The sequence below is a fragment of the Octodon degus genome, unplaced genomic scaffold (genome assembly GCF_000260255.1).
Source record: "Octodon degus isolate 3935 unplaced genomic scaffold, OctDeg1.0 scaffold00046, whole genome shotgun sequence".
In the NCBI taxonomy this organism is placed as follows: domain Eukaryota; kingdom Metazoa; phylum Chordata; class Mammalia; order Rodentia; family Octodontidae; genus Octodon; species Octodon degus.
This window is the reverse complement of record NW_004524622.1, coordinates 8909587-8927421: the sequence shown is the minus strand read 5'-3', so window position 1 is coordinate 8927421 and position 17835 is coordinate 8909587. Positions and strand designations below refer to the sequence as shown.

The 17835-nt window shown below is 42.3% G+C and overlaps 1 protein-coding gene across 1 annotated transcript in view; it reads right to left on the bottom strand.

Annotated features, from left to right (window-relative positions):
* The window catches only part of Ide (insulin degrading enzyme), a 123401-nt gene that overhangs the window by 10651 nt on the left and 94915 nt on the right, over positions 1-17835 (bottom strand). The window contains exons 20-28 of the mRNA XM_004632094.2: positions 17535-17655; positions 12806-12897; positions 11616-11727; positions 8275-8442; positions 6806-7078; positions 5707-5768; positions 1418-1490; positions 644-711; positions 3-83 (exon numbers count right to left, since the gene is read on the bottom strand). Coding sequence (XP_004632151.1) covers positions 3-83; positions 644-711; positions 1418-1490; positions 5707-5768; positions 6806-7078; positions 8275-8442; positions 11616-11727; positions 12806-12897; positions 17535-17655 — 1050 coding nt within the window. The remainder of the gene's footprint in view (positions 1-2; positions 84-643; positions 712-1417; positions 1491-5706; positions 5769-6805; positions 7079-8274; positions 8443-11615; positions 11728-12805; positions 12898-17534; positions 17656-17835) is intronic.

The following is a 17835-nucleotide window of genomic DNA, read 5'->3' as shown; positions in this document are numbered from 1 at the left end:
GCCATGAAGTTAATATGCGGTTTCACCAAAGGAAACAGTGGCAAACCACGCTTGAATTCGGTCATGTTCTGAATCACTTCAGGCTGCAAAGAAAAAAGCTTCCTTTTAGTGTGTTTCATTTAAAAATGAGATTGACAGGGATATCAACTTCTTGGGGCGGGGGGAGGGTGCATTAGTTTCTGTTGCAAATATTGTCATCTGCCAAACTTCCTTCTAGACTGGTAGGGCAAGGGGTCTTGGACTGGCTGGTGTATGCCTCAGCTAGCAGGAACACACTGGGGGTTCCCTTGGACATACAAGGGCTGGTGCCAGGAGCTTAGTATCATGCTCCAGGAGAGCACAGTGTGTGTGTCCGCCCAGCAAGGGTCGGGTCACACTGCGGGTAAACGTCTCTCTAGATGGTTTAAATAAAGAGGTACCGGGAAAAAGCTGAGAGCTTTTAACAGATGTGGCCAGAGGTGACTCACTGCACAGTGGTGCAACTGTTCAAATAAAAGGAGCAGTAGAGGAGAGCAGAGGCTGAACAACCAGGAATTCAGCGACATACAGTAGAAGGTCACGCAACACACAGTCCTAGGTCTTGTGGACCCAAAGAACAAGCCACTTTTAAATTGGAAGTACAACATCATATAATGTTTCTTACTTGTGGCAAGGGTGGTGCTTGCGACAAATTTACATCATTTTGACACGGGAACTCTCCAACAACAGGACCTATAAGAAAATGCAAGTTTCAATGTTCCGCACTAGCTCACACCTGTGGGCAAGAGCAACTTTCAAAGATGCCTAATTCAGTGCATTAAGAAACCACAGCAGGCCCAGTTCGTGCGCCCAAGAACTGTGCGTCCTACTTTCTACCTGGAGTGTCTCGGTGGTGTGATGACATCACTGAGTTCACAAAGCCCTGGCTGCAGCTCATGCCTGATCTGGCCTCTGGGACTCTGGCCACCCCTAATGACACAGTAAAATAAGCCAGAAGGACAGGAAAGTTAATGGTCATTGGGCAAAAGTTAATGGTCAATGACCAAAAAATGGTCATTGCTAGGTAGGAACAGCATACCAAGGATGGAGCAGATGAGCTGGCTTCATACAACTTTTTTTTTTTTTTTTTGTCTTTTTGAGACAGGATCTTGCTATGTAGTTCAAGCTGGCATCATACAACTTCTCTGGAGATAGGCAATTAGCAACCAGCGGTGCTTTCCTGAGAACCTGAGCCTTGCTCGGCACTGTCCTCTCTTCTTCACTGCCTCATTATCCTTCCACCCTTAATTTGGCTTCAACGGAGCAGACCCTGTCTCCAGGTTCCTCTGCCCACCCCTTTACTTTCTGGTGGCCTATACGGTATGTATGGCCCAACCATCACATGGCTCCCTCTGACCCTTAAAGTAGATTTAAAGGTAAGTTAAAAGCCCATACTTACATGAATCCATTTCCCTGGCAAGAACATGAACCGATACCTTATGTCTCCTGGGGGCATCTATTGCCAACATTTCCTAGGGAGAAAGAAGAGGAAAGTCATCCTTCTGCCCACAAAGGAACCCTGAGTGAGGCTGTCTTTGAAGACTAAACCATCAGCCATCACACAGATAAAGATGCTTCCCATTTCCTTCATATTATTTTGCCTTTGACTGAGGGTGTATGGTGGGGCTCAAACCCAAGTCCTTCTGAATATCTGGTGAGTGTTCTATCATAGAGTTAAGACCTCAGCCCTGGAAAGAATTATTTTGAAGCCTATTTACAGATGGGAAAACAGTCCATCTGTAAATAGTGAGCTGTTCAGATTCCCATGGTTAACATATGCCTCCATGGGGATTAAGTACCTATGTTAGCACTCCCTGGGATGTACCTGGTGATTTTCAGCATCTATAGAGAGTTGGCCTGAGTTTACATAGGGGACAACCACAGCCCTTGCTTCTGTAAGAACCTTCTCAGATTCTGCACCAAAGCATTGTTGCTAAGATTTGGTTCCTCATCTACTGAAAGGGAAAGGAAATCAACACCTATTGAGTCCTGCTGTGTGTCAGCTAGTCTCTTAACCCTCTGTAAGTTAAACTTCATGATGATACTCAAGTTGGCGACAGGGGCTTTAAGACATAGAAATACTGACCTGCATGAGCTGCGCAGCCCCTAAGTGACGACTGCTCCCTCTGCTCCCCATGTTACTTTGAGGGATCCCCCTTGGTTACTGTTATGCATGTTAGCAGTATTGGGCTGGCAGGCATACCCCGTGGGGAAACGCCTCCCAACCAGTCCCTGATGCTGGACTTTCACTCTTTTCCAAAGGGGTACAAACTGTAATAAAGCTTCCTCCAACGCCTTAGCCAGAGTTCACAGTTCATATCCTCAGAGGGGAAAGACCATTTGGCAAGACTGAAGTTAGTCATGGGGCAGCGATTGTAAGCCCGGTCCTGTACGGCTGCAAAGGAAGCCCTGCTGGCGTCACACGGTCAGGCTGTCCGCTGTGGCTGCCCTTCTTCCTGCCAGCAGAACAGTGCAGATGCCCCAGAGGCTGCTTTAACCTCCACAGCCTCCTTAGGGAGCTTGGCCTGTGCTGACCTCCAGGAACATATATCACTGACAACTTCTTAATCATTGGATTAGGAAGTTTGCTTCCAAAGGTCTACATGTTTATATTTATTTATTTAGAGACAGGGTCTTACCAAGAGACAGTCTGGTCTTCAACTTGTACTGATCCTCCTGCCTCAGTCTCCTCAACACTGGGATTATGAGTATGAGCCTCCACACCTAGCTCAAAGATCTATTCTCAATCCCTTTTCACTCAACTTTTATTACCCTCTTGTCAACCTGTACCAGCAGACAAAACACTCATTGATTTCAGGATTATTCTCCATTTCTTGACCAACTCTGGGCAATCTGAATTTTTAACGCAATAAACCACTTTCTTGTAAACTGCAACTTAAGGCTCATTACAATGCTAGGAGATATTTGAAGGTATTCTAGCCGCAAAAGGCTCACCAATAAAATCAGTTTGGAAAATGTTTTGTTAATCAAAATTAAGTAAATACGGGGTAAACTCTTTACTGGGGGGCTCCTTGGAGCGTCTAAAATACTAACACCCTCTGCGACTCCCCAAGAATGGGAGCAGGAGAGCTGCCTTTCCCAAACTTTTCCCTGAGTACCCTATTAATATTTTCTAGGCAGCTCACCAGAACACCGCTAGGGAAACGCTCTCTTACTAGCTGAAGCTTGATTACGAGCAACCTCACATCTCCCCTCCCCACGTTTTAAGAAGTCTTTTTTTTCACAAAGGAGCTTTTTTTTTTTTTTTTTTTTTTTTTTTTTGGCAGAACTGGGGATTGAACTCAGGCTCTTGTGCTTGCCAGGCAAGTGCTTATTCTAATGAGTCATCTCCCCGGCCCCTTTTTGGTCCTTTTAAAATTTTTTTTTTGTTGTTCTTTTTTGGTACCAGGAATCAAACTATGCCTCGTGCTTGCCAGGCAGGTGCTGCCCTGCTGACCCACATCCTCAGGAGAGACAGGGTTTTGCTATGCAGTTAGGGCCGGCCTTGTGCTCACTTCTGTAGCCCCCAGGCTAGTCTTGAACTTGAAGTGATTCTCCTGTCTCAACCTCCTGAGTGCTGGGATTATGTGTTTCCAAGAGTATGTCTTATAATTGTTATTTTCACAAACTCAATACAGTAATAGGATATTTTTTTTTTTGGAAATGTGGATCTCACTATGTTGCCTAGGCTGGTCTCAAACTCCTGATCACACAGAAAAACAACAAAAAACTCCTGAGCAGTCAGGTGATACTCTGAGAACCTTAGATGCCTAAGCACCAGTATTACAAATGTGTTACCACACCTGGAAGAAATTTGCGTGTGTGTGTGTGTGTGTGTGTGTGTGTGTGTGTGTGTAGCCCAGGCAAGCCTCAAACTTGTGGTGATCCTCCTGCTTCAGCCTCTAAATGTTGGGGTTACAATCATGTGCCACCATACCCAGTAAACCAGGTACGTATTTGTAATTTTTAGTAAGTAACATATTTGTGGAAAGCAAAAAGCCTTCCCGTGGTGGTAAATTGCATCATACTGCCTTTTTTTGAAACATCATCATCATAATAATAGTACATTAAAATGGGTATCTCAGGCCAGCCAGGCTGTAATCCTAGCATTTGGGAGGCTGAAGCAGGAGGAACCCTTTGAGTTTCCAGCCTAGGATATAAAGTGAGTTCAAGGCCAGCTTGAATGCATAATGAGATACTATCTCAAAAAATAAAAGAGAAAAGACGCATATCTTAGAGGTAAAAAAGAGCTGTATGTGACCACTATTTTTTGTGGGCAACTAGGAACAAACACCTATATGGGTATGGCAGCACACCCACAATGCCAGCACTTAGGAGGCTGAGGCAGGAGGATTCCAAATTCTAGCCAGTTCAGGCAACTTAGCAAGACCCAGTTTCAAAGAAAAGGGCTGAGTGTGAAGGTCCAAGGTTCAGTCCCAAGTATCCCAGACAAACAAGAATCACCATTACTTATCCGCAGAAAGTGAACCAGTTTTTTGTTGTTGTTGTTGTTTTTGTTTTTGGTGCAGGGTCTCACTACAGTTCAAACTTGGAGTGATCTTCCTGTTTTCTGCCTCCCTAGTGCTGGGATTACAAATGTGCACCACCACACCTGAACTCCATCACCCGTTCAGCTCGCCCAGGGGTGGGGCCGGCACAGGAACCCTGGCTCCTGTGCTTGCCTCAGCAAGCACTTAGTCCACTGAGCTATCTCGCCAGCCCTAAATTTTTTATTTTTATTTATTTATTTTTAAAAATGTATTTAGTACAGGGTCTATAGGGTCTTACTACACAAATCAGACTCGTAGTGATTCTTCTGTTTTCAGCCTTCCAAGTGCTGGGATTACAGGCACGCACTACCATGCCCAGTCTCAATCCCATCTCAGCATGCCCCAGGGGTGGGGCCGCGTGGCATGCTGGGATTGAAGCCTCCCTGCAACTGCCTAAACAGGAGATTTAATCCGCTGAGCTAGCTGGCTGGTCTTACCAGTTTTCAGTGGTAAGCAAACACAACCAAAATTTATTTTAGGTACAAAAATATGATACATCAAGGAGCAAAACACATTCTGATTTACAGCACCAAAGTCTTGGAGACTATTTATTAAATGACACTAAATGCTAATCACTTTACACATTCCAATAATAATACAATCAATCTCTGTGTTGTAGATAAGAACAGATAGGTAACTTGGCTAAGGTCACAGAACGACCAGTGGGTGGCAGGGCTGAGCCACGGACGGGTCTGCATGCGGAGGCCTCACATGCCTGTTGCTCCACAAAGAACCTCAGGAGATCCTAAGATGAGCTAGTGAGCTTGGCAGACCTGAGAGACCACTTTGGAATAAGGCTTTTTTTTTTGTTCCTCGAATGCCTTCAGGGCACTTTTGGCCAGCTGGAGAGGTGTGAGGTTCGAACTCCAGCAACCTGAGGCTGACAGCTTTGTGGAACCAGCCACTTAAGGACCTGAGCTAGGGCCAGGCCCCCCTGAGAGACCACTTTGGACAACTGAATAGCCTAGCTGTGAACACGTCTTACACCCGAGTCTCAATACGAACTGTCTACAAAACATCTCTAAATGTTGGGAGTTCTCCAGAAACCCAGCCTGAATGGGTTCAAAGCAGCTACACACAATGTAGCAAACATTTCTCCATCAGTCAAAATCTAAGTGAGTAAATAAATACAACCTACCTTGTAGAATTTGATGATATCTTCCTTAGTTAATGTCTTTAAATATGCAACTTCTATATTATCTGAAAAGATAATCAAATGATACATTTTAAATATTTCTACATTGTATAGTACAAAATACTGCATCAAACAGTAATATACTTCACTCTAAAACTCCCAAGTATCCATATATTTTTTTAAGTGATTATCTGCTCCTACAAACAGGAAGATTCCTAGTAAGTAAGCAGATATAGTGCTCTAGGGAAAAGTGGGGCTCAGAAACCATGAACTTCTAGAAAGATAAGGAAACTGAGGCCCCAAAAGGTGACTGGCTCAGATCTTCAGTTTACTGGTGTTAAGAGTGAGAACACAACTCCGGTGTACGGCTTAGTGCTCCGTTGTTAATCTCTGTTCTGAAGGGTAAGTGAAAGGAAGCTAACAGGAGACTTCATGAAGCACAACTCTTTCAAAAGGGAAAGCAGGGACAATCTTTGGAGATGTCTAACTTCAAATGTTTGAACTCCTGCACTTCTAGGGTAGCACTTGCCTCAAGGGAGTGCAATCTACTTTTTCAATTGTTCAGTGCTACTGGAAATAGATACCTATGTATCTATGCTTATTAATAATATAAAGAGGACTGCCCAAATAGTTTGGCAGATTAAAGCGCCTGCAAGCAGGCACAGGGGCTGGGGGCTTGATCCCCAGGCCTGCTGTGCTGGCCCCACCCCTGGCAATTGAGACTGGGCATGGTGGCGCACGCCTGTAATTCCAGCACTTGGGAGGCTGTAAACAGGAGAATCACTACGAGTCCGATCTAGTAGTGAGACCCTAAACACCCTGTAGACACTTCCCAAAAATATAGAAAAAAATAATAATTTAAAGATAGTGAGATTAGGTTTGTACTAATATGCTAAGGTGAGGTAGATTCAGCTCTGGTTTTAGAGAGGTAAAAGAGATAAACGTTTCTAACAGGAAATGGTTCTTACATTACAAAACAGATCCTAGAAGTCCTACAGCACTGCCAAGTCAATACTGAAACATCACCTACGGAATGCACACCATTCTGTAGCACTGTTTTAAGGTTCTCATGTGATAATGCTGGGCTCTGACTTCACCTTACCTCTGTCAAAATTGTACTGCTGAGAGATGATCTCCCCCCAGTACTTAGCACACTCTGCAGACAGCTTCTTTGGTTTGTCTAGTCGGCGAATTGCTAATGCTTGAATGTGTTTTTGGAAGGCCTCTTCCGTCATGTCTTCTATGGCCTTTTCCATGGTAATTAAGAAGGCTTCCACCCTGCTTTCCAGGTAGTGAGGCGGCTTTTCAGACTGGATGATGAATCGCAAGCCCTGAATGCCATTGGCTCGCCGGGGCCCACTGAAGACAATATAGCCTGAAACACAGCACCAGTAAGTCAAGATCTTGCTGTCGGAGCCTCAGGTCACTTTTGATCTCTCAGGGAAAACAAAATTTACTTTAGAGCGTTAGATTATGTACCTCTGAAAAACATGAACAGAAAGTTCTTCTTAGAAAAAAACCCCAGTCCTATCCATCAGACTTCTCACTCTCTGCTAGCCAATTCCCATCAATTGAAGCTGAGGCTTTCCCCATTTCCATGAAATGCAGTCCTCATGTTCATCCCCTACTCACGGGTCCTAATTCTCTTTGCTTTAACAAATAAATTCCTTATAGGAACCAAGGGCTGCTGTTGCACTTGCTATTAGGTAACCTGTTCCTGGATCACTGGTAGCCTGTCACTCCACCACATTTCAGCACCTTTTCTAAGCTGAGCTCTTTTGCTTCCTCCTGTACACTGACCTCCCACCTCTCACTTCTGTGCCTCAGGGTCCCACTTCTGCGAAACTCCCCATCTTCAGCCTGCCTTGGTTTGCATACTCGGACAGTAACATTTAGTATACTGTACTATTTCCTTTATAGGTCTGCAACCCGATTTGATTATGGTCTCCTTAAAGGGAAGACTACCTGTAACATACCCATTTGTCCAGCACCTATATGATACATATTTTTTTTTAATGCTAAGTCCCTGATGATCCGTCCAAATCCTTTTTCATTGGCTTCCCTGCCATTAGGGGACTCTGGACATCTCTCCTCATTGCTCAAGATCCTGCCAAGATCTTCATATTTTTAACAGTGCCTAAAATTCTGCAAATACTTACTAAGTACTTCCTATGGTATGTGTTCCGGGTTTGGGATATAGAGAATAATACAGGATCGAACTGGCCCTTCTGAAACTTAAAATCTGGCAACCCTAAGCTCCTCTGGAAGGCCTGCGTCCTGCCCTGCTACGCACAAGTCTATCTTTATCATTGTCTACTGCCTACTTAAGATGTCCTCTGGACTAACACATGTGGAATATAAATACAAGTGCCATCTCATTAATAACTGCTTTAACGTCTATAAGATAGTGACTACTTATCTTTTAGGAATGGAATTCCTGGAAACAAGTCTCTCTCAATAGAGCATCCCTGATGGCGCATAGTGCCAAATGATTCTACGTGTGGAAAATGTTTTTGGAGGAAAAAGGTTTAAGGTCTACAATATCCTGCTAGTCCCCAACTCCCTTCTCACCCAGCTGCTCCTTGGTGCGCAGGGTGTTGAAACAAGGTTCAGAGATAATCTGACAGAAGAGTTCCAGAAACATGTTCTCCGAGGTGCTCTGCATGTCTGTTTGATAGTATATCTCAATACCGCAATTATTGTGAACTTCATTCCTCTGCTGATAAACAAACCATCCTCCTAGAAGTTTCAAAAAGATGGTAAAAGGTTCAAACATTTATTTGGAGTTTTAAAAAGTGGTGCTGTCTGATCACTGGCACATGTAACTTCCGGACTGTGAGCTGCTGAAGGGAGGGTGCAGGGGTCGGCTCCTGCCCTGTCCGCTCCCCGCCTTTTCTACATAACCCAAAATATCACCTCTTTCACAGTGCATGCTATTTTTCTTTTAAAACTGTAAATATCTTGCTGTGGACAGTTAAATGAAAGGTTATTTAAGGCATTATTTACAGATCACTTGGCTAAATCAAAATAATTTTAACACCCAGTAATTTGAGATTGGGAAGTAAGCTGGGCTATTTTTGAGTATGTGATTTACAGAATACACAGAGGTCAAAAACAGAGTCCTAGGAGAGGAGAAAAAGGAAAATAGAGTGAAAGAAACAGAAAGATAAATATCTCCTTGATTTTTTGTTATTTTGAGACAGGGTCTTGCTATATAGTTTAAGCTGGTCTTGAACTCATTATGTAGCCCAAGCTGGCATCAAACTTTAGTGATTCTCCCTCCTACCTCAGCCTCCCAAGTGCTGAGATTACAGGCATGCACCACCATGCCCAGCATGAAATTTTGTTTTTAGATTGTCTGTAATTTTCCTGAAGATAAATGTTCTGGTTTTTTAAATCTTGGTTCAAGACTGGGCAAGGTGGCATGTGCCTGTAATCCCAGTGTGTGGGAGGCTGCAAACAGGAGGATCACCATGAGTCCAATCCATGTACTGAGATCCTGTACTAAATACATTTAAAAAAAAAAAGAAAAGAAAAAAATAATCTTGGTTCTTAGGGGTTGAACCCAGAACCTCACACATGGTAAACAAGTGCTCTCAACTAAGTTACATCCCCAATGTTTTTTGCTATGGCTTTTGAAACTGTTTTGCTATGGTTTTTGCTATATGTTTTGCTATGGTTTTTGAAACTGTTTTGCTATGGCTTTTGAAACTGATCCCAATTCTTTTCTGCTGTGCTCTGTAGCAACTGAGGAACCAGAAATATGTAATAAATCATCACAGCTTTGAGCAGCTGGGCCACAAAGAACAGAAGAGCTCTGTTCAGGTATTCAGCAGCTACCCGGAGGCAAGAATACTCAAGTCGTTTGCTGGCTATTCACATGAGCCGGATGCTGTCCCAGCTCTGCGGGATGTACAGTCTAATGAGACGGTAGTGCACTTGAATCCAAATGCAAGAGCACAAGTGCTGAGTAGTTTTAATGGAGGTTCTGAAAACTGCTGAATGCTTCTCGGCCTTTTGGCTAAGATCAAGTGTAGAAAACTGAGACGCACAAGTGATTACTCTGGTTGGCAGTTTTAGACAAAGGTTAGTGGCTGCTATAGTTTGGATCTTGAACACCCCTCTGAGGTCCACATATTGAAGGTGTCATCTCTCCCCACTGGGACGCAGAGCAGCCTGTAGGAGGTGACGCTGAGTGGAAGGAAGTTGGGTCACTGGGGTGGGGCACATCCTGGAGAGGGCACTGGGATGTCAGCCTCTCCCCTTCCTCTGGGCTTCCAGGAGGCGAGGGCTTTCGGCAGCAATGTTCCTACCAGGGTGTGCTGCCGTGTTACAGGCCTAAAGATAATAGTCCAGCCACGCCAAAACCATGAGCCCAAATAGATCTGTCCTTCTTAAGGTTTTTTGGGTTTTTTTGGTGGTATTGGGGATTGAACTCAGGACCTTGCACTTGCCAAGCAGAAGCTTATTCCACTGAGCTATCTCCCCGACACCCTCCCCAACCCCCAAATTTTCTTTTCTGGTACCAGAGATTGAACTCAGGAGCTTGCACTTGCCAGGTAGGTGCTTAAGCCACTGAGCCATCTCCCCAGCCCACCTTTCTTCCTTGTAAGGTGCTTTATCCAGGTATTTTTGTCACAGTAATGGAAAGCTGATGACTAATATGCTTGTTAGGAGCAGATAGTTTATATGAGAGGCCTAGAAGGATGAGGAAAGAGGGTGTAGACACAGGCTCATGAGGAAGAGGGGAACGAGAAAGGGTGGGAAAACAGAAGGGGGAAGGTAAGGGGAAGGAAGAAAAGGGGGAAAGAAGGAGAAAAGGATGAAGTAGCTGAGGTGAAAAATCCAAAAATGATACATGCATAGGAAATAGCCCAAGTGTAGCCACACTATCAGTGCACTCATTTTTGGTCCCACATACTTCCCATTATATAGTTTTGGTTTTTTTTTTTTTTTTTAATTTTTATTTGTGTGTGTGTGTGTGTGTGTGTGCCCAGCTCAGCCCACTAGGGGGCGGGGCTGGCTGGCATGTGGTGCTGGGGGATTGAACTGCGGTCCCTATGCGTTGCTAAGTTTGTTCTAAGTAGGTGCTTTAGACCACTGAGCCATCTCACCAGCCCCCATTATATAGTTTTGAATAACACTGAAATAATTTTAGGAAAGTCACAGTACAGGTAACTACATTTATTCTTTAAAAGTATATTTGAGATTGTCAGGATTATAGACATGAGCATCCATGCCTGGCGACCGTAGTTTCTTCTGATATAAAAATTAATTAAGGGCCAGGAAGATGGCTCAGTGAAATAAGTGCTTCCCTGGCAAGCGCAAGGGCCTGAGTTCAAGCCCTGTTCCCCCCCGCCCAAAAAAAAAACCCTAACTAATTAAACATTATTTCTGCCACAGCTTCCTAAGGGATTCCAATGAAATGTCATGATTTAAACTCTGTTGATCTACTTTGAAATAGGGTTTTGCTATATAGTTCAGGCCAGGCAGGCCTTAGAATCACTGTGTGGCCCATGATGGCATCAAACTGTCCACAAGCCTGCTGTACCAGCCTCCTGCGAGCTGGCGTCATGGGCGTGTATCATACCTTCAGCTCTCATTTTTTATACGTAAATTTGATTCCATGCTCTGGTCAATATTTCTTTAGTTTTATGGTATTTTATTTCCTAACTCCCACTGCTCAAGTTCCAGTCAATGCCACCATTATTCTCTTCAAAAATACTACTTCCAATTTTATTTCAGAACATTTTTGACAGACTTATTTCTCTAACCATATTTTTAAAAATAGTAGATTTCAGTGAATATCATAAAATAATACATTATCAGCCAAATGAATTCAACCTATTTGTAATTACCCACATTATGAAATCAAAGTCACTCATTCCTAATGTTGTAACAGTTCAACTTACTGTCAGGTAGCTGAACTTCTCTATACCGAACTAGTTGACTTGGAAGGAGAGGTTTCGTGTGAGCATGTTCAATAAGGGTATCTTCAACCATCTGCATAATTCCTAACGCAGCCTGGGAAAGATGCCACAGTGCATTACAAAACCAAAACATACCTTGTCGGTGCAAATAAAAAACATATTGGGCAGTCCACTAAATATGAGAACAACATTACTATAAAATAGTTTATCACAAAAATGGTTTTTGTTTCTTTTTTTTTGTTTGTTTGTTTGTTTGTTTTGAGACAGGGTCTCACCACAGAGCTCAGGCTGAACCTGAACTCACTAGGTAGGCCAGGCTGGCCTCGAACTTGCAGTGATCCTTTTGCCTCAGCCTCTCAAGTGCTAGGATTACAGGCATGTACCAACATGTCCAGCATAAAAATGATTTTAAAATCTTATATTAAAAAAAAAACCCTTATATTCACTTACTATTTAAATGGATTACAATTGAATTTGTCAGTCAATACGGTAGTAGTGAAGAGAAACAGGACAATCCTGTTGGACTGTATGACTGATGCTGGGGAAAAACGCAGTGCCAAAGCTGGAGTGAATGTAAGGGAAAGCTGATCCCAAGGGAATGCCCTGACCAACTGTGGGTCACAGTACAGTTGAAGAGGATGGCATAAAGCTTTATCGGAGTGAAACAACTCTGGCAAGAACCCTGTCTGCCACTTCACAGCATCTGGCTTTGGGCATGCTGTTTTGGAGGTCACACTTCCATGAGGGCCCTTGAGACAGACTGTCATGGAAATTTTGTAATACTTCCCATGTGCTAAGAATGCACATGTGCTATAAATCCTTACAACTCCCAAAATGGAACAGCTAAGACTTACATGAGATTACCTATCTAACACCTGGCAGGATCAGGGCTTGAATACAGTATGTGATCCTACACAAAGTAGTGATAGTTACTCCTGTTTCTTCCTACAGGTGCACAATGCTGACAACAGCAGAGGAGGCAGTGAGGAAAGAAAGTCCGGAGTTAACTGTCATCATTCGGTGTCCCCTGTGCCCTCTTCTACCTCACTCCATAAAATAGAGAAGGCGGAGTGAGCTTTAATGTGCTTCTCTTTGTGTTAACAGTTTGGACACAGACTAGCAGAAAAACACTGTACAGTGATGCACAAGACTGCTAAAACCCACCTACTCACCTGCTTTGTTATGTTTCCATGAACAAGGGCTTCAACGTGCAGCCGTGACAGGAGCTGAGGTATGAAGGCCTTAAGGCGAACAAGGGTGACATCTAAAATGGAGAAAGAGATACTAAGCACTACATACAAGTTTAAAAAATAAGCAAATAAAACTTGGTACAATATTTGAGATAACTTGAGACTAGAAAAAACCTGCAAAAATACTATCGAATTCTTTTCTACCCTTCACCCCATTTTCCCCTAATGCTCTGTCTTTCTGAGATAGGATCTTACTATGCAGTTCAGGGTGGCACTGAACTCACAATGCAGCCCAGGCTGGCCTCAAAATTGTGGCAAGCCTCCTGCTTCAGCTGCTGAGTGCTGGGATTATAGGGTGTGCCATTATGTCCAGGCTTTCCTTAGTTAATATCTTTCATAACCATATTATGATGACCAAACCTAAACAGATATACCACAACTAACTGAAGTACAGGCCTTATTTATTAGTCTCACTACACAGTGCAGGCTGGCCTTGAGCTCACTTTGTAGCCTAGACAGGTCTTGAACTCACAATGATCCCCTGCCTCAGGCTCACAAGTGCTGTGATTACAGGAGTGCACCACCACACCCAGCTCAACAGGCCTTAATTAGATTTCACTTTTTCTACCAATGACTTTTGATCCAATCTACAATCTCATACTGCATTTAGCTGTCAGGCATCCTCTGTGTCCTCCAAGAGGTGATGGTTTCTCAGACTTGTCTTTCATGACCTTAAAACTTCTGGAGAATGCTGTGTAGTTATTCTACAGAACGTCCTTCAGCTGGGTTATCTACTATTTTCTCAGGATTAGATTGTACTTCTGTATTCCTCAGAAGAATATACTACAGAGGTAATGTGGGTTACGTCAACACTAACCACTTAGGTAAGGTGGGATCTGTCTGCATTGAAAATGTGCTATTTTATTATTTTGGTTATAGCAGAGTAGCTCATGTATGTTCTACATACAATGAGAAAACTCCAGCTGCCCACCAGTTTTCCCCACTCTGTTATCTGTTTTGGAGGGAATAATTTTGAGGTATCACAGACAATTCTGTTTTTCCTTAATGTGTTACTAATTCTCATATCTTCTGGTGGAAACTGATTAAAGTAATAATTACTATGGTATCTTAATGGTCATCTTTTTATTTCTCCCATTCCCTTTATATACATTTATTTTTTCTATAAAAGTGGACTGTTTTCCATTAGGATACAGGGTAATAAATGCTTTTTTTTATAGGACAGTTTCAATAATTAATACATTATACATTGTTATCTTCTTAGTGGTTATCCACAGTACAAGATACAGACAGGATATCCGGTCCAAACACTATTGGCACAAATCTTTCTTCTCATTGAATTAAGCGTAAGTAGCTGTATAGCTATCCTAACTATTCTGCATATACAGATACAAAATGGTCCTTCCTTTGTATCCCCTTTTTTTGTTTAGTCCTGTCAGAGATGGGTATTCCATTGGCATCTAAATAGTATAGGTGCATGAATTCAGCAAAACAATCCAACACAGTCCAGCAGTCCACAATAGTAGTGGGTTAGCCACAGAAGTTGTTGACTTGAGCCTTTCACAGCTCAGCATATTAATATGGCTTTGCTTTATATACCTTGTTTTTAAGGATAGTTAAGACCAAGATAAAGCAAGACCTATATAACAGAAATGTAACTTTTATATCTGATAAGGTCAGTCAAGTACTCTCAGGATTTATCCTGTAACTCTGTACTGCAGGTTGCAGATCCTTTGTCAGTGTCAGTTATGTGGATGAGTCACAGCCATTGCTTGACCCATTTGCTCTCTGTGAAAGCCTGAGAGAATGTTTTCTTTCCAGGTGACTGTCCTTAGACACACTCTACATCATTGATCACATTGCTCTGCGGCCCCATAATCTCCTTGATCAGAAAATTTGGGACACAACTGAGTTACATGGTGTTACAGTATCGGTTCTCCCATGTCCTGAGTCTTCACTGACCTTGAAAGACTAAAGTCAAAATGTTGGCTGTCCTTGCAGCCCTTCTATTTCTCTAATTTTTGGTCTGCAAACTTAGGTTGTTAACCCTCCCGAAGAGAAGCTTATTATTACCCCACAACATATACAGCTGGGTTTAACTTCTCTATCTGTCTGAATATCAAACATCTTAGGCATAACACGGAACAAGTATTTTCCATCAAGTATTGATATGTTAAACATTAAGGCCCTACAGAATATGGAGATAAAAATTTTAAAAATGAAAAGTATTTAAAGAATATGAATAAACAATTACATATTTTTACACAGAAATTTAGAAATCTAACCATATACAGCACTGTAGCAGGACAGTCCTGTGACATTTTCAGGGTGATAAATGCTACAGGGGGGACCCACCAGTGGTTGCTAAAATTACTAACTGAAATCTATGAGGAGGCATGGGAATGCAAACAGTAAATTAGTTACTATGGGTTAGGCATTTTATACATGATATCTTTCAAACTATAAAGTATATATTACTATCTATGTTTGAAAGGTGAGAAAACTGAAACAAACAAACAAACCAAACTTGTTTCTTATCTAAAGTTACCAAGCTAGGAACTGCAGAATGGAACCTCGGTGTAGTAGGACACTCGCTGTACTCCACTGCACTGCGAGGTGCCTCTTCCCCAGACCCCTCTGGACTCTGCACACCTCTCACACAACACTCAAGCAGCCCCATCCCTACTGAAATCACAGGTGTCTATTCATGCTCCACCATTAGAATGGAGCTCTCTAACCCTCTAGAAATGCTACCTAATTGACTTCTTTTTATTCTTAAAGTGGAGTGCAGGGCCAGATGCATAGCAGGCAGGCAGGCAGGCAATGTTGGACCACACTAGACTCTAAGGTTCTTGCTATCCTGGCACCTAGATAGTTGAATGTCTTAAGACACCAGTGTGAGGAGGTGGAGGAGATAGCATCAGACACTGAGTGATCTCTAAAGTAAGCCACACTGACATCTTGGATTACTGTATCATAATCTACTGTGGACTATAGTACCATAATCCTGATTTATTACAGTAGATAATTTTAATAGAAACATTACTGTCTCTTCAAAAACGTATTTTAGAAAGGTTTCATATGCTTATGAGATACTCACAGGTTACTTATAATTCTCATGCTAACCAACCTAAATTTCAACAACCTATGATTATATTGACAATAAACTCAGTTTCTTGAAAATGTATTTAAAGTTAATTATGTGGTCTCCTTTTTAAAAAGGTAAAAATTCTTGTTAAGTGCACATGACTCTTGACTATTTTGCAAAAAACTATGTAACTATTCAGATTAAAAATGACTCTGTTCTAGTTAATGAATTTTGTAATCTTGCTTCCTACCCAATGCCCAAGGCAATCAATAAAATGACTTTCAATACTTCTTGATTTGTCAGTGAAGTTATCAAGAGCATAGTGTTACATAATGAGTAAGGACTTGTAATGAATGTTCACTAAAAATTCAATGAAACTCTTCTAACTTTTGGTCGGGGAGGGAATACTGGAGATTGAACCCAGAGCCTTCAACTGAGCTACATGCCCAGATTTTAAAATAATTTTGAGACAGGATCTTCTTAAATTGCTCAAGTGGGATTCAAAATTGGAGCACTCCTGCCTCATCCTGCCAGAATGCTGGGATTATAGGTGTGTGACGCCACATCTGGCTTAACATGTATTTTTTTTGGAGAGAGCATCTCACTACATGGTTCAGACTAGTCTTGAATTCATCACATAGCAGGCAGCCTCAAATTTACAATGATCCTCATGCCTCAGGCTTCCCAAGTGCTGGGATCACAGGTGTGTGCCACCATGCCCAGGCTTACGTTTTATTTCTTATTGTTGGGCAGGTAGAAAACACTGACTGGTGAAGTTATGTTGGGAAGTGAAAAATATAAAACAATAATAATGAAGAGTGATATCCAATAAAGCAACCCTGAGTTTCTATTCCTTTCAATGGCATTCAATAGAAACAGAGAGGGTGTAATATATTAGACACTAAGCAAAAGGGATGAAGGCAAGACATAATCACTGCCCTCAAAGAATTCAGGACTTACTTTTAAGCAAAACTTTTAACTGCTGGGTATGGTAGTGCCTACCCACAATCCTAGTACTGGCTGAGGCCAGACAGCCTGAGCTACACAGTTAAGAGTTCAAGGCCAGCCTGCACTACTCAACAAGACTCTGTCTCAAAAAACAAACAAACAAACAAATACAAAACAAAACAAATTCTCCTGAGAACTGTATTTGCAATCTGGTGGAGGAGATGGATAAGAGGCCAGTTCTAGGCTTTACACTTTTTCTTGTTCCTAACTGAACAGTTCTAAAGATGCCAGGGCATGAAAAAATGCCCAGGCCTTCTTGGTGGTAAGACAATCAAGCTTAGTCCAGTTTTCCTTTCAGAAGAGTTCAATATTAATAAGAAAAGCAATTGGATCAGAGCATTTTGTCATCTGTAGAAACCTATGAACAATAACAGCTATATGGGTGCAGGTTGAAAATAACAAATATGGCTAAACTGCCTGAATGCAAAACCCTCTGTAAAGGCCAACATTATTTTAATGCGAAGTATGCACAGCTGAAAAGTTATTCAAAAGCATAAATAATATTAGAATAAACCAAGAAGACCCTAGTTAAAAAAAATAAAAATAAAGCTTAGGCATTGAAGATAGCATTAGGCTTTAGAAAAAGGAAAGTCTCACCCTCTAGGGCATCCTTTAATTCATCTTTAGTCCAGGCCACTTCAGTCATCAGCAAGCGGAGGTAGTACATGGCATGCTGGTGAGGCTGTTCAGCCCGGAAATTGTTAAGAGACCGCATATACTAGTGAAAGCAGAAATGGGTTCATTAATTTTATAAATCTTTTAAAAATCATTTCAGGCTGGGTGTGTTGGCACATGCTGTAATCCCAGCACTTGGGAAGCTGAGGCAGGAGGATCACTGCGAGTTCGAGACCAGCCTGGGCTGCAATGTGAGCTCAAAGGCAGCCTGAACTGCAGTGAG